Raw genomic sequence first — 13696 nt, 5'->3', positions numbered from 1 at the left:
GGTCAGGGGTTTCTGTGTGGCGGGGCCAAGGTCTGGGGTCACAGTTTGGCGAACGCGTCTCACAGTTTTGAGTCCTGATGGATGAAAGGTTAAAAACGAGCTTCCCCGGAGGCGCGACTGGGGCCGGGGAGCTGCACAGTGATGTGGGGGCCACGGCCCCGGGCATGGAGGTGGGACGCGGGTGTGGCGTGACTCCCCACCTCCCGCCCCATCTGGTGACGTTAAAAAGCCCTTGTCGGGTTTAAAAAAAAAGTCCGGTGGGCTCCGAGGCCCCCGCCCCCTCGCTCTCAGGCTGGGTGATAATTGGGGGACCAAATCCTCTTCGGCTCGCGGTTTCTTCAGAACGAGGGGGCACAGGACGCTGCTCCAGGCGGGGTCCGGCCAGTTCCGTTGCTTTCCTTCCCAACCCACGCGGGTCCTATCCACTGCGGGCGCCCCCTCGGGCCGTGGCCTGCGCTGACCAAGGGGGCAGTGGGGCCCCCGGGGCCGCGTCATACCTCGGACTCGAGGCTGGAGAAGTGCGCCGAGCCCCTGCGGGTGCCCAGGTCCCCGCCCCGGTGTCTCCGGTGGGACGCTGTGGGCAGAGGCTGCCCCCAGTGTGCGGCGTGCGGGCACCTGCGAGCGTGGCGGGAGGGCCCGGTGAGCCTGCGCGCCGGGGCGGCGCGGGGGCACGAGCTGAGGTCCTCGAGCGAGCGCGAGGTGGGCGCGGGCGGCGGGATGTCCCAGCCCCCCGCGGCGCGCCGGTGCCGGTGGTGGTGGGGTGCGGCGGCGGCGGGCGTGCGGTGGGATGCCCGCGGGCGGTGTGGGTGCGACCGTGGACACCCGCAGCGGGCCCGGCGTCGGGGCGGGGGCCCGGCGGCCCAGGGCGGAGGCGGTGGCGCCCACCAGCCGCCGTCCAGGCCGTCGTGCGAGCAACTGAGATGGCGCGGCGGCGGCAGCAGCTCCAGACTGGCGCAGTGGCGGCAGTGCCAGGCGGCGGGACCGCTGCGCGGGGGCAGGTAGTCCCAGCTCCCGGCGCGCCAGCCCCCGAGCTTGTCGACCGACCAGTAGCGGCCGGGCGGGGGCCCGAGGCGTTCGGCGTATGGGTAGGGGAAGTCGGCGAACCACCAGGGCTCCAGGCCTCCCAGCGACGCGCCGCCCAGGCTCTCCGAGTCCTCCGAGTCCGACGGCGACGGCTCGAGGTCGAGGTAAGGGCAGGGGGGCGGCGCGGCGCGGCATGGGGGCGGCGCGGCCGGGGCTCCTCCGCCCGTGCCCCCTGCGCCGCCCGCGCCCCCCGCACCGGGTCCCAGCAGGGGCTGGCTCTCCGGATCCGAGCGTGGCCACCGCGCGGGCGCCGGCGGGCTCTCGTCCTCAAAGGCCAGGCGGCAGAGTGGCGGCCCGACGGCGGTGGCCGCGGCGGCAGGGGGCGCGGGCGGCGACGGGAAGCCGGGGAAGGCGCCGGCAGGGGGCTCGGCGGGCTCCTTGTCGCGCACGATGGCGAAGTAGGAGGGCGGCGGCTTCTGCGGGGGCTGCGCGGCCGGCGGGGAAAGGGGGCGCCCGGCAGCGCCCCGGGGCGCCGCGCGCGCCTCGCCCAGGCCCAGGCCTAGGCCCTGCGGCTCGATGGGGCCGTAGTAGCGGTGGAAGCCGTCGGCCAGGCCCGCACCCCCCGGCGGCCCCGCTCCCTTGGTCCGGCGCCAGCGGTCCACGGGGGCGCGCTCGCGGGGCACGAAAGGTGCGGGCCCGGGCGCCGGCCGCGGCGCGGGGTATGCGGGGCTGGGTAGGGGCTGCGGCGGCGGCGGGGGCTTGGCGGGCGGCGGGGCGGCTTCCGCGCTGCAGCAGCTGTACATGCCCTGCGGGCCCGGGGACAGGACAAGGTCAGCACGGGGTGCCCGGGACGCCTGCCTGCCTCCCCACTTTCCCCGCACCCCCGTGCCTCCCTCCTCTCCATTTCCCCGCCTGCTTCTTTCTTTTCTTTTCTTTGAGAGGGAGTTTTGCTCTGTCGCCCAGGCTGGAGTGCAGTGGCACAATCTCGGCTCACTGCAAACTCCGGGTTCTGGCAATTCTCCTGCCTCAGCCTCCGGAGTAGCTGGGATTACAGGCGCCCTCCACCACGCCCGGCTAACTGTGGTTTTAATAGAGATGGGGTTTCACCATGTTGGCCAGGCTGGTCTTGAACTCCTGACCTTGTGATCCACCCACCTTGGCCTCCCAGAGTGTTGAGAGTACAGGTGTGAGCCACCTCGCCCAGCTTCCCTGCCTGCTTCTCCTGCTCTCTTCTTCACTATCCCTATCTCGAACCGCAACTCCCATCCCCGCCTGGCTTTACCTTCTTCCTTCCCCCTTCCATCTCCCCTTCCATCTCCCCGTTTCCGCCTCCCTCTCTGCCCCGTACCCTGGAGAAGGCCAGCAGGAAGTCCATGCGGTGAGTGGGTCCCAGGCAGTGCCGCAGCCGCCAGTACACCAGGTGCTCCCAGGCGAACACCAGCAGGGACAAGCCCATGGCCACCAGGAGCATGTAGAAGACCCCCGCCATGTTGTCGATGTCCAGCTTGCTGCTCATCACCTCGATTTTGTCATTGTGGCAGATCCCGGAGAGCCACAGCCGCTCCAGCATCTCGATCTCATCTGGGGAGGGGCAGTCAAAAAGCCACCTGCTATATGAGCACCCTCTGACGACCCTCACTGGTGGGGTGGGAATGTAAGCCCTTCCTTAGCCCCTTCCTCCCTCAGACCCTGGTGTCTGAGTTTTTGCCCATTTCTTCCCCGGAACCCAGGGGTCTCGCCCTCCCCCTCTCCGCTGTGGAAATCCCTGCGCGAAGCCACACCGTCCCCCAGGAACTGCAGCAGAGCCAGGTCGATGGGTCGCTTCCAGCGGGAGCCCTTGTGCAGGGCGATGCCATAGCCTGTCGTGGCGAAGACCTTGCCGGAGCCGATGGTGACAAGCTTGCAGCCCTCGTCCTTGCGAGCCATGTAGTTGAGCACCGCAGCATCATAGATGAAGGCATCCAGCTTCCTGCGGGAAGGGGGAGTGGAGGGCAGGGTCAGTCCCACCCAGATGCCCTCACTGCCAGGCCTGGAACCTCCTCACCTCTAACCTCCAACTGCTCCAAATCCTAACTGGCCCTGAGCTCTTGAGCAAATCATTGCACTTCTCTGTGCCTCAGTTTTCCACATCAGAAAAATGGGCATGGCAGCAGTATCTCCCTTCAGAGTTGTTCCAAAAGTATGTTTTGTTTTGAGATGGAGTCTTGCTTGCTCTGTCCAGACTGGAGTGCAGTGGCACAATCTCAACTCAAGGCAACCTCCGACTCCTGGGTTCAAGCCATTCTCTTGCCTCAGCCTCCCAAATAGCTGGGATTAAAGGAACCCACAACCATGCCCAGGTAATTTTTGTATTTTTTAGTAGAGATGGGGTTTCGCGGTGTTGGACAGACTGGTCTTGAACTCCTGACCTCGGGTGATCCACCCACCTCAGCTTCCCCAAGTGCTAGGATTACAGGCGTGAGCCACCGTGCTTGGTCCAGAAGTCTGTATTTTAAGACACAGGGTCTGGCTATGTTGTCCAGGCTGCACCGGAAATCCTGGGCTCCAGCAATCCTCCTATCTCAGCCTCCCCAGGAGCAGGGACTACAGGCAAAGGTTAGATAGTACCTCATGCAAAGGAGGTGCTGGAGAAGTGCTAGCTGTGACTGTTAATGAAAGTTACTCCTTTAGTCCTCAACATGGCCCACCAAAGTTTCCATTTACTCTTGCATTTTAAAAAAGAGGATTGAGACCGGCCATGGTGACTCACAGCTGTAATCCCAGCACTTTACTTTGGGAGGCAAAGGCGGGTGCATCACCTGAGCTCAGGAGTTCCAGACCAGCCTGGCCACCGCGGTGAAACCCCATCTCAACTGAAAATACAAAAATTAGCTGGGTGTGGTGGTGGGTACCTGTAATCCCAGCTACTCAGAAGGCTGAAGCAGGAGAATTGCTTGAACCTGGGAGGCGGAGGTTCCAGTGATTTGAGATCACGCCACTGCCCTGCAGCCTGGGTGACAGAGAGAGATGCCATCTCAAAACAAATAAATAAATAAAGAGGAGGATTGAGGCTTAGAAGGGGAAATGGGAAAAAAAGAATAACGCGAGTGAATGGACACTTACAGTGTGCCACACATTGTTCTATGTAGTCTAAGAACTCTTTTTTTTCCCTGAGACAAGGTCTCACTATGTTGGCCAAGTTGGAGTGCGGTGGCACCATCATGGCTCACTGCAGCCTTGACCTCTAGGGTTCAACCCATCCTCCTGCCTCAGCCTCCTGAGTAGGCTGTGGACGCACACCTGTGCCTCCTGTGGACGCACACCACCACACCTGGCTAATTTTTGTATTTTTTGTAGAGACAGGTTTCTCCATGTTGCCCAGGCTGGGCTCTAACTCCTGGGCTCAAGTGATCCTCCTGCCTTGGCCACCCAAAGTGCTGGGACTATAGGTGTGAGCCTGTAGGGAGATAACCATTTTTTTCAGATGGGGAAACACAGACCCAGACACATACCTTAACTTGCTTGGGTTCTCCCATTAGACCTTGATTTTTTTTTTTTTTTTTGTGATGGAGTCTCTCCCTGTCGCCCAGGCTAGAGTGCAATGGCGTGATCTCAGCACACTGCAATCTCTGCCTCCCGGGTTCAAGTGATTCTTCTGCCTCAGTCACCCGAGCAGCTGGAATTACAGGTGCTCACTACCATGCCTGGCTAATGTTTTGTATCTTTAGTAGAGACCGAGGTTTCACCATGTTGACCAGGCTGGTCTCGAACTCCTGACCTTGTGATCCACCTGCCTCAGCCTCCCAAAGTGCTGGGATTACGGGCATGAGCCACTGTCCCCAGCCTCATTAATTTTTTTCCTTGAGACTGTTTTGCTCTTGACCTCGAGGCTGGAGTGCAATGGCACGATCTCAGTTCACTGCAACAACCTCCATCTTCCAGGTTCAAGAGATTCTCCTGCCTCAGTCTCCCAAGTAGCTGGGATTACCGGCATGTGCCACCACACACAGCTAATTTTGTATTTTTAGTAACTATGGGGTTTCACCATGTTGACCAGGCCGGTCTTTAACTCCTGACTTCAGTTAATCCACCCACTTCGGCCTCCCAAAATGCTGGGATTACAGGCGTGAGCCACCTCGCCTGCCCTAGGCCCTGATTTCTAAGACTTGGTGGGAAGAGGAGCAGGGCTGTGGAGTTAGCTCTCTTGGATGCATTTACTGTGGGACATACCGCGATCACTCTCACTTAAAACTGCTGTCATTTTACCTTTATTTCTGTGGTTGTTTGATTAATCTCAACCTCCCTCATGAGACTGCAAGCCCCTCAGGGTCACAGTTGCTCTCATTCTCAGCTGTGGCTGGGGTACAGTTCCTGGCACATAGGATGGGGCTGATAGATATTTGTGGAATGAATGAATGAGTGAATAAATGAATCCACAGAGAGGAATACTGTGTAACTCTTCTGTGGTATGAGATAAATGCTTATGATCTGACAGGTGAGATATGGGGTACATTTTATATTATTTTTAAAATTTTTATTTTATTTTATTTTACTTTGTTTTTAGAAACGGGGTCTCTGTCTGTTTTCCCAGCTGATCTCAAACTCCTGGGCTCAAGCAATCCTTCCGCTTCAGCCTCCCAAGTAGCTGGGATTACAGGCGTGCACCACCACACCAGGCTAATTTTTATATCTTGAGTAGAGGCAGCATTTCGCCACGTTAGCCAGGCTGGTCTCAAACTCCTGACCTCAGGTGATCCGCCCACCCTGGCCTCGCACAGTGCTGGGATTCCACTTGAGCCACCTCGCCTGGTTACATTTTATGTAATTTAACTAATTTGGACAAGCACAGTTCTGGGGAGACAAGATACATAAAGACGAGTGGCGAGGCCGGGCATGGTGGCTCACACCTGTAATCCCAGGACTTTGGGAGGCCAAGGTGGGTGGGTCACGAGGTCAGGAGTGGAAGACCAGCCTGGCCAACATGGTGGAACCCAGTCTCTACTAAAAGTACAAAATTAGCTGGGCGTGGTGGCATGCACCTGTAATCCCAGCTACTTAGGAGGCTGAGGCAGGAGAATCGCTTGAACCCAGGAGGCAGAGGTTGCAGTGAGCCATGCATGATTGCACCACTGCACTCCAGCCTGGTGACAGCAAGAATCCATCTCAAAAAACAAGAAAAGAAAAGAAAAAAATAGCAGTTGGATGTTGAGTGGCAGAGAAGCCAAAGGATCTTCCAGGCAAGAATACTTAACCTCCAGCCTGTCTGTTGATACAAGTCCTCTTGTGTCCCCAAACCTTCAGAAAAGCCCTATCCACACACTCACAGGCTCACATATAAAAGCCTTTGTGTGGTTGGTTGCGTGGAAATCAGAGAAAAGGACTAAATTAGTCCATACGCTCTAAAGTGGGGAACAGACAGGGAGTGGATTCCCCAATTTGAATGTATCTATAGTGGAAGCAGACTTGGGGGTGGAGGCCGGGCGTGGTGGCTCACGAACGTAATCCCAGCACTTTGGGAAGCCAGGGTGGGCAGATCGCCTGAGGTCAGGAGTTAGAAACCAGCCTGACCAACATGTCGAAACCCCGTCTCTACTAAAAATACAAAAATTAGCCGGGTGCAGTGGTGGGCGCCTATAATCCCAGCTACTCGGGAGGCTGAGGCAGGAGAATTGCTTGAACTCGGGAGGCAGAGGTTGCAGTGAGCCGAGATCTGGCCATCGCACTCCAGCCTGGGCAACAGAGGGAGACTCCGTCTCAAAAAAACCCACTTGGATGTGGATAATGTGAAGCTCCGGAGAATTAGCAGAAAACTGGGGAGGGCGATCATCATCCCACGGCTGGAGAATGGGGTTTGAATTAATATTATATAGATCCTAACAGGGAGTTCCCAGCTGGCATCTGGAAACAAGGATAGACGAGAGAAGTCCGCCAACTGCCTGCAGGCACTTCTGCCTAGTAGGCAAACTGTAATTTTTCTCTACAGTTCTCTTTGTTTAGGAAAATGCCCTTGGGGGCGAAAGGTGAATTGCTATTGATGTTTAAGTGGGAAGAAAGTGGAGTTTCTAGAGTTAAAGTGAGGGGGAGGAACAGAGGGGCTGGGACTGGGAGAAGATGGAAGGAGGGTCTCCAGGGGTCCTTAGAGGACAAATGGGAGTGGAAGGAGAGACTCAAGTTGCATTTTGGAGAAAGCTAAAAATCAAGGCTTCCCGTGGCGGAAACAGTTGAGAGATGTCAGGGAGAGGAGTGCTAACAGCATTCACTTTCGATGGCTTGCTCAGTTGTGCTGGGATATACCGCCTCCCTCCCCTCTCGCATCCACCTCACCATCCCCTCAGGGTCCCTAAATGTCCATTAAAACTCAGCCATGGGCGTGGTGGCTCACCTCTCTAATCCCAGCACTTTGAGAGGCTGAAGTCGGCGGATCACCTGAGGTCAGGAGTTTGAGACCAGCTTGCCCAACATGGTGAAACCCCCCCATCTCTACTAAAAATACAAAAGATTAATAGCTGGGCGCAGTGGCTCACGCCTGTAATCCCAGCACTTTGGAAGGCCAAGAAGGGTGGATCACAAGGTCAGGAGATGGAGACCATCCTGGCTAACACAGTGAAACCCTGTCTCTACTAAAAATACAAAAAATTAGCTGGGTGTGGTCGCACCACCTGTAGTCCCAGTACTGGGGAGGATGAGGTAGGAGAATCACTTGAACCTGAGAGGTGGAGGTTGCAGTGAGTCAGGATCCCACCACTGCACTCCAACCTGGGTGACAGGGCGAGACTCCATCTAAAAAAAAAAAATAATTAGCCAGGCATGGTGCCGGGCATCTGTAATCCTAGCTACTCAAGAGGCTGAGGCAGGAGAATCACTTGAACCCGGGAGGCAGCGGTTGCAGTGAGCCGAGATTGTGCCACTGCACTCCGGCCTGGGCAACAGAGTGAAACTGTCTCAAAGAAAAAACAAAAAAATTCTGATCCCTGAATGCTCAGAGGGACTGCTTTGAGTAATAATAAAACTCCGGTCTCCCGTGCAGCCAGCTCTGCGTTAACTACTTTCTCCATTGTGATCCACCTGTCTTGCTAAATCATCTCTGTCTAGGCAGCAGCAGGCAAGGTGAACCCACTGGGTGGTCACAATCTCTGTCAGGTGTTTGCTCCAAAGACACCTTTCTGAGCACCAATTTGATACTGCAACCTCCAGCCTCCCGCCCTAGTTTCCAAAATGCATTCACCCTGCCCTGTTTTTACCCAGAGCATGTATCCCCTTGGAATGCACTATAGAATATTCTCATTCATTCCGTCCATAGTACATCTCCCTTCACTGGAATTTCAATTCTGTGAGGGCAGGGACTTTGCCCGTCGGATTCACCATTGTATCCACAGACAGGGTCTAGAGGGCCTAGCACACATTAGGTGCTTAATCAGAAGTGGTTTTATCACACCTGTAATCCCAGCACTTTGGGAGGCCGAGGTGGGTGGATCATCTGAGGTTGGGAGTTCAAAACCAGCCCGACCAACATGGTGAAACCCCATCTCTACAAAAAATACAAAATGAGCTGGGTGTGATGCCACATGCCTGTAATCCCAGCTGCTTGGGAGGCTAACTAAGGCAGGAGAATTGTTTGAACCTGGGAGGTGGAGGTTGCAGTGAGCCAAGATCGCACCATTGCACCCCAGCCTGGGCAACAAGAGCGAAACTCCATCTCAAAAACAAAAATTAGCTTGGTGTGGTGGCACGTGCCTGTAATCTCAGCTACTCAGGAGGCTGAGACTGGAGAATCGCTTGAACCTGGAAGGCTGAGGTTGCAGTGAGCTGAGATGGTGCCACTGCACTCTTGCCTGGGCAACAAACAGCGAGACACCATCCCCCCAAAAAAAAAGCAGTGTCTGAATGGACACTTAAAGGGAAGACAAGGTGAAGAGGCATAGGAAGAAGGCAGCTTTATTACAAGCCAAGGAAAGGAGGAAGATCAGAACAGGTCCTCCCACAGACCTCAAAAGTAGCCGCCACTGCTGACACCTTGATTTCGACCTTCTAGCCTCTACAACTGTGGGGCAATGCAATTCTGTTGTCTACACCATTCAGTATATGGCAGTTCGTTATGGCTGCCCTAGCAAATTAATAGAATTGTACATTAAAAATCCCAAAGGATTCACAATAAAAATTACTACAGCTAATAGAAGTTCAACACGGTCCATGATACAAGATCGATATATGAAATAAATTACGAAATATACAAAATAAATTATATTCCTATATACTAGCAATGAACAATTAAAATGAAATTAAAACAATTCCACAGGGCCGGGCGCAGTGGCTCACGCCTGTAATCCCAACACTTTGGGAGGCCAAGGTGGGAGGATCACTTGGTCCTAGGAGTTCAAGACCAGCTTAGGATACATAGTGAGACCCCCATCTCTACAAAAAGGTGGCACACCCCTGTAGTCCAAGCTACTCGGAGGCTGAGGTGGAAGGATTGCCTGAGCCCAGGATGTCAAGGCTGCAGTGAGCTGTGATTGCATCACTGCACTCCAGCCTGGGGAACAGAGACCCTGTCTCTAAACATAAATAAATAAATAAACAAACAAACAGAGAAATGAAGGAGAGGGAGACATTGTACATAAAAGAATTTAAGAACATTCAAGAAATTTTCTCAGAACAAACAACATGAGGATAAGACTGAAAGACCCAGCAATGAAAACAGATCAGCAGCCGCTTGCAGTGTCTCATGCCCGTAATCCCAGCACTTTGGGAGGCTGAGGCAGGAGGATTGCTTGAGCCCAGGAGTTCAAGACCAGCCTGGACAACATAGTGAGAAACCATCTCTAAAAAAAAAAAAAAAAAAATGAAAAGAAAGAAAGCAAAATAGGCCGAGCATGGTGGAACACACCTATAATCCCAGCTTTGGGAGATTGAGGTGGGTGGATCACCTGAGGTCAGGAGTTCACAACCAGCCTGACTAACATGGTGAACCCCTGTCTCTACTAAATACAAAAAAATTAGCTGGGCATGGGGGTGCTGCCTCTAATCTGAGCTACTTGGGAGGCTGAGACAGGAGGTTGCAGTGAGCTGAGATCACACCACTGCACTCCAGCCTGGGCAACAAGAGCAAAACTCCATCTTAAAAAAAAAAAGTCTGGGCAAGGTGGCTCACACCTGTAATCCCAGCATTTTGGGAGGCCAAGGTGGGCAGATCATGAGGTCAGGAGTTCAAGACCAGCCTGGTCAACACAGTGAAACCCCGTCTCTCTCTAAACATACAAAAATTAGCCAGTCATGGTAGCACACATCTGTAATCGTAGCTACTCAGGAGGCTGAGGCAGTAGAACTGCTTGAGCCCCGGAGGCAGAGGTTGCAGTGAGCCGAGAATGTGCCACTGCACTCCAGCCTGGGTGACAGAGTGAGACTCCATCTCAAAAAAAAAGGAAAACAAATCGAGGCATGTCACTGAAAAATGTCAGTCCACCAAGGAAAAGAAACAACAGGTTACATACAAAGGTATAGGTATCAGAATGAGCTTGGATTTCTCTACAGTAGCACTGGATATTAGAAAACAATAGAGTAAGTCTTCCAAATTCTGAAAGAAAATAGGCTCTAATCCAGAATTCTATACCCAGCCAGACTGTCCATCAAGTACAAGAACAGAAAAAAGACTTTTCAGATTTGCAATGTCTCCAAAAATATGCCCCCATGTGCCTCTGTCAGGAAGCTCAAAAGAACAAGGAAGCAAAACCCAAAAAGAGTTAGAATTTGTGCTACAACAGGAACCAGAAGAGATGAAGGGATGAAGGTGAAAGGTGATCCCAAGATGGCGTCTATGCCCCAGGCTGGAGCAGGCTAGAAGGCCACAATCAATAAGATGAAATTGACAAGGCCAGGCACAGTGGCTCACACCTGTAATCCCAGCAGTTGGAAGTCCAAGGTGGGCAGGTGACTTGAGGCCAGGAATTAGACAGACACCAACATGGTCAATATGGTGAAACCCCTTCTCTACAAAAAAAAATGCAAAAATTAGCTAGGCCTGGTGGTACATGATTGTAATCCAAGCTACTTGGGAGGCAGAGGCTGCAGTGAACTGAGATCTTGCCACTGTGCTCCAGCCTGGGTGACAGAGTGAGACCCTGTTTCAAAAACAAAAGAAAAGAAAAGAAATTAACAAGAATATTTGATACTTCTGAACATATTAAGAAGAGATTCAGATAGTTAACAGAGAATTTGGGTTTGAATTAGTTAACCACAAAGAAAACTCAGCCATGAAGCAACTGACAAAGGAAAGAAAAAGCAAAAAGACAAAAAGACATTTACTAACCTCAAGAATAATAGACCTGGCACAGTGGCTCACACCTGTAATCCCAACACTTTGGGAGGCTGAGATGTGCAGATTTCTTGAACTCAGGAGTTTGAGACCACGCTGGACAACATGGTGAAACCCCATCTCAGCTGGGCTCTGTGGCTCACGTCTGTAATCCCAGGACTTTGGGAGGCCGAGGTGGGTGGATCACTTGAGGTCAGGAGGTTGAGACCAGCCTGGCCAACATGGTGAAACCCCATCTCTACTAAAAATACAAAACTTAGCCAGGCATAGTGGCACACGCCTGTAGTCCCAGCTACTAGGGAGGCTGAGGCAAGAAAATTGCTCGAACCTGGGAGGTGGAGGTTGCAGTGAGCCGAGATCACATCACTGCACTCCAGCCTGGGTGACATAGCGAGACCCTGTCTCAAGAAAAAAAAGAAGAAAGAAAAACAAAGAATTGTGTAGGAGAGGAAAGTAATCACGGTTTACTACTGTGGCAGCTGTGAGAGCATTTACATAGTCATAACATGTAAACACTGAATATTCATCTAGTCAGAGTTACAACGTGGGAGGCTGAATTGATTTAAATAAGAGTCTGAATGTGTCTTCCATAGTGAGAAGCGGATGGAAAATGCCTAAAATTGAAAAATCAAGAGGTAGTCATACAAACATGGTATTTAGAGATAGGGAGATAAGTCGCAAAGTGATAGAATAAATGAGGTGAAGGTAGATTCCTCTGGGGTAACAGAAATGGACGGTGCCATTTTTTCCCTTAAAGATAAAATTCCGGCTGGGCACAGTGGCTTGTGCCTGTAATTATGGTGCTTTGGGAGGCTGAGGCAGTAGGATCACTTGAGCCCAAGAGTTCAAGACCAGCCTAAGCAACATAGTGAGAAACCCCATCACTACACACACACACACACACACACACACACACACACACACACACACACACATTAAAATTAGCCCAGATCAGGTGGCTCATGCCTGTAATCCCAGCACTTTGGGAGGCCGAGGCGGGCAGATGTGCGCCTGTGAATTGGCAAGTTGGGTACAGTAGGATACTTTGTTTAGCTAGTTTTTGAGTAAGTTGAAATTGTTAAGTTTGAGACCAGCCTGGCCAACATGGCAAAACGCTGTCACTACAAGGTTGCAAAATGCAAAAAGTAGCTGGGCATGGTGGTAGACTCCTGTAATCTCAGCTACTTGGGAGGCTGAGGCAGGAGAATCCCTTGAACCCAGGAGGCGGAAGTTGCAGTGAGTGGAGATTGCGACCCTGAACTCCAGCCTGGGTGACAGAGCAAGATTCCATCTCAAAAATACTAATAATAAAATAAAATGAGGCTGGGTGCGGTGGTTCACACCTATAATCGCAGCACTTTAGGAGGCCAAGGCGGGTGGATCACGAGGTCAGGAGTTCGAGTCCAGCTTGAACAACATGGTGAAACCCTGTCTCCACTGAAACTACAAAAATTAGCCGGGCATGGTGGCACATGCCTGTAATCCCAGCTACTCGGGAGGCTGAGGTAGGAGAATCACTTGAACCCAGGAGGCAGAGGTTGCAGTGAGCTGAGATCACGACATTGCACTCCAGCCTGGGCGACAGAGTGCAAACTTGACTCCAAAACTACACTGAACTAAACTAAAATTCTTGTGTTGGACTCTCCAAACTATGTGGATGGAGAATTCTGATAAATATAAAACTAACATTAGGGAAAGTAATAAGGGATACTGGGGAAAAGAATTGAGCAGAAGCAGGAAATCGGAGCAAGAGGTGACAGAAACATGGGGGTGTCCTTTGTGAATCTATGAAGCTTCTGGGGAGGGGGACCAAAGGAGTGATTCTTGGTTGCTCAGTGCACATGTCAGGCAGTGTAGCCTAGTGGTGAGAACCTGGGCTGCCAGGGTTCAAGTCCCAGCTCTTCCACTTAGCAGCTGCAGGAAGCTTGCTGTTACTCATGTTTCCAATAATACCCACCCAAGATTTTTATGAATCTTTCTGGGTTTAGTTGTGTCCAGTCTCCAAATTCACATATTGAAGTACTAGCCCCCAGTACCACAGAATGCGACCTTATTGGTAGATAGGGTCCCACAGAGGGAATCCACTTACAATGAGATCATTAGGGTGGGTTATAATCCAGTATGACTAGTGTCCTTATAAAAAGGGGAACCTGGCTGGGTGAGGGGGCTCATGCCTGTAATCCATGGACTTTGAAACCAGTCTGACCAACTTGGTGAAACCCCATCTTTACTAAAAATACAAAAATGTGCCAGGCATGGTGGCGCATACCTGTAATCCCAGCTACTTGGGAGGCTGAGGCAGGAGAATCATTTGAACCCGGGAGGCGGAGGTTACAGTGAACCAAGATTGCACCATTGCACTCCAGCCAGGGAATAAGAGTGAAA

General features: G+C 52.8%; 1 protein-coding gene across 5 annotated transcripts in view; it reads right to left on the bottom strand.

The window, feature by feature from the left end:
• Positions 1-333: 333 nt before the first annotated feature.
• GRIN2D (glutamate ionotropic receptor NMDA type subunit 2D) overlaps positions 334-13696 on the bottom strand; it is a 54533-nt gene continuing 41170 nt past the window's right edge. For all 5 annotated transcript variants that reach the window (XM_054249405.2, XM_054249406.2, XM_054249404.2 and 2 more), the window contains 3 exons: positions 2805-2992; positions 2372-2604; positions 334-1829 (listed from right to left, as the gene is read on the bottom strand). In XM_054249405.2, the coding sequence (XP_054105380.1) occupies positions 492-1829; positions 2372-2604; positions 2805-2992 (1759 nt within the window). In that variant the 3' untranslated portion in view covers positions 334-491. The remainder of the gene's footprint in view (positions 1830-2371; positions 2605-2804; positions 2993-13696) is intronic.

The sequence above is a fragment of the Callithrix jacchus genome, chromosome 22, assembly GCF_049354715.1.
Source record: "Callithrix jacchus isolate 240 chromosome 22, calJac240_pri, whole genome shotgun sequence".
In the NCBI taxonomy this organism is placed as follows: Eukaryota; Metazoa; Chordata; class Mammalia; order Primates; family Cebidae; genus Callithrix; species Callithrix jacchus.
Note: the sequence above shows the minus strand (reverse complement) of the source record. Positions and strands in the feature narration are given on the sequence as shown.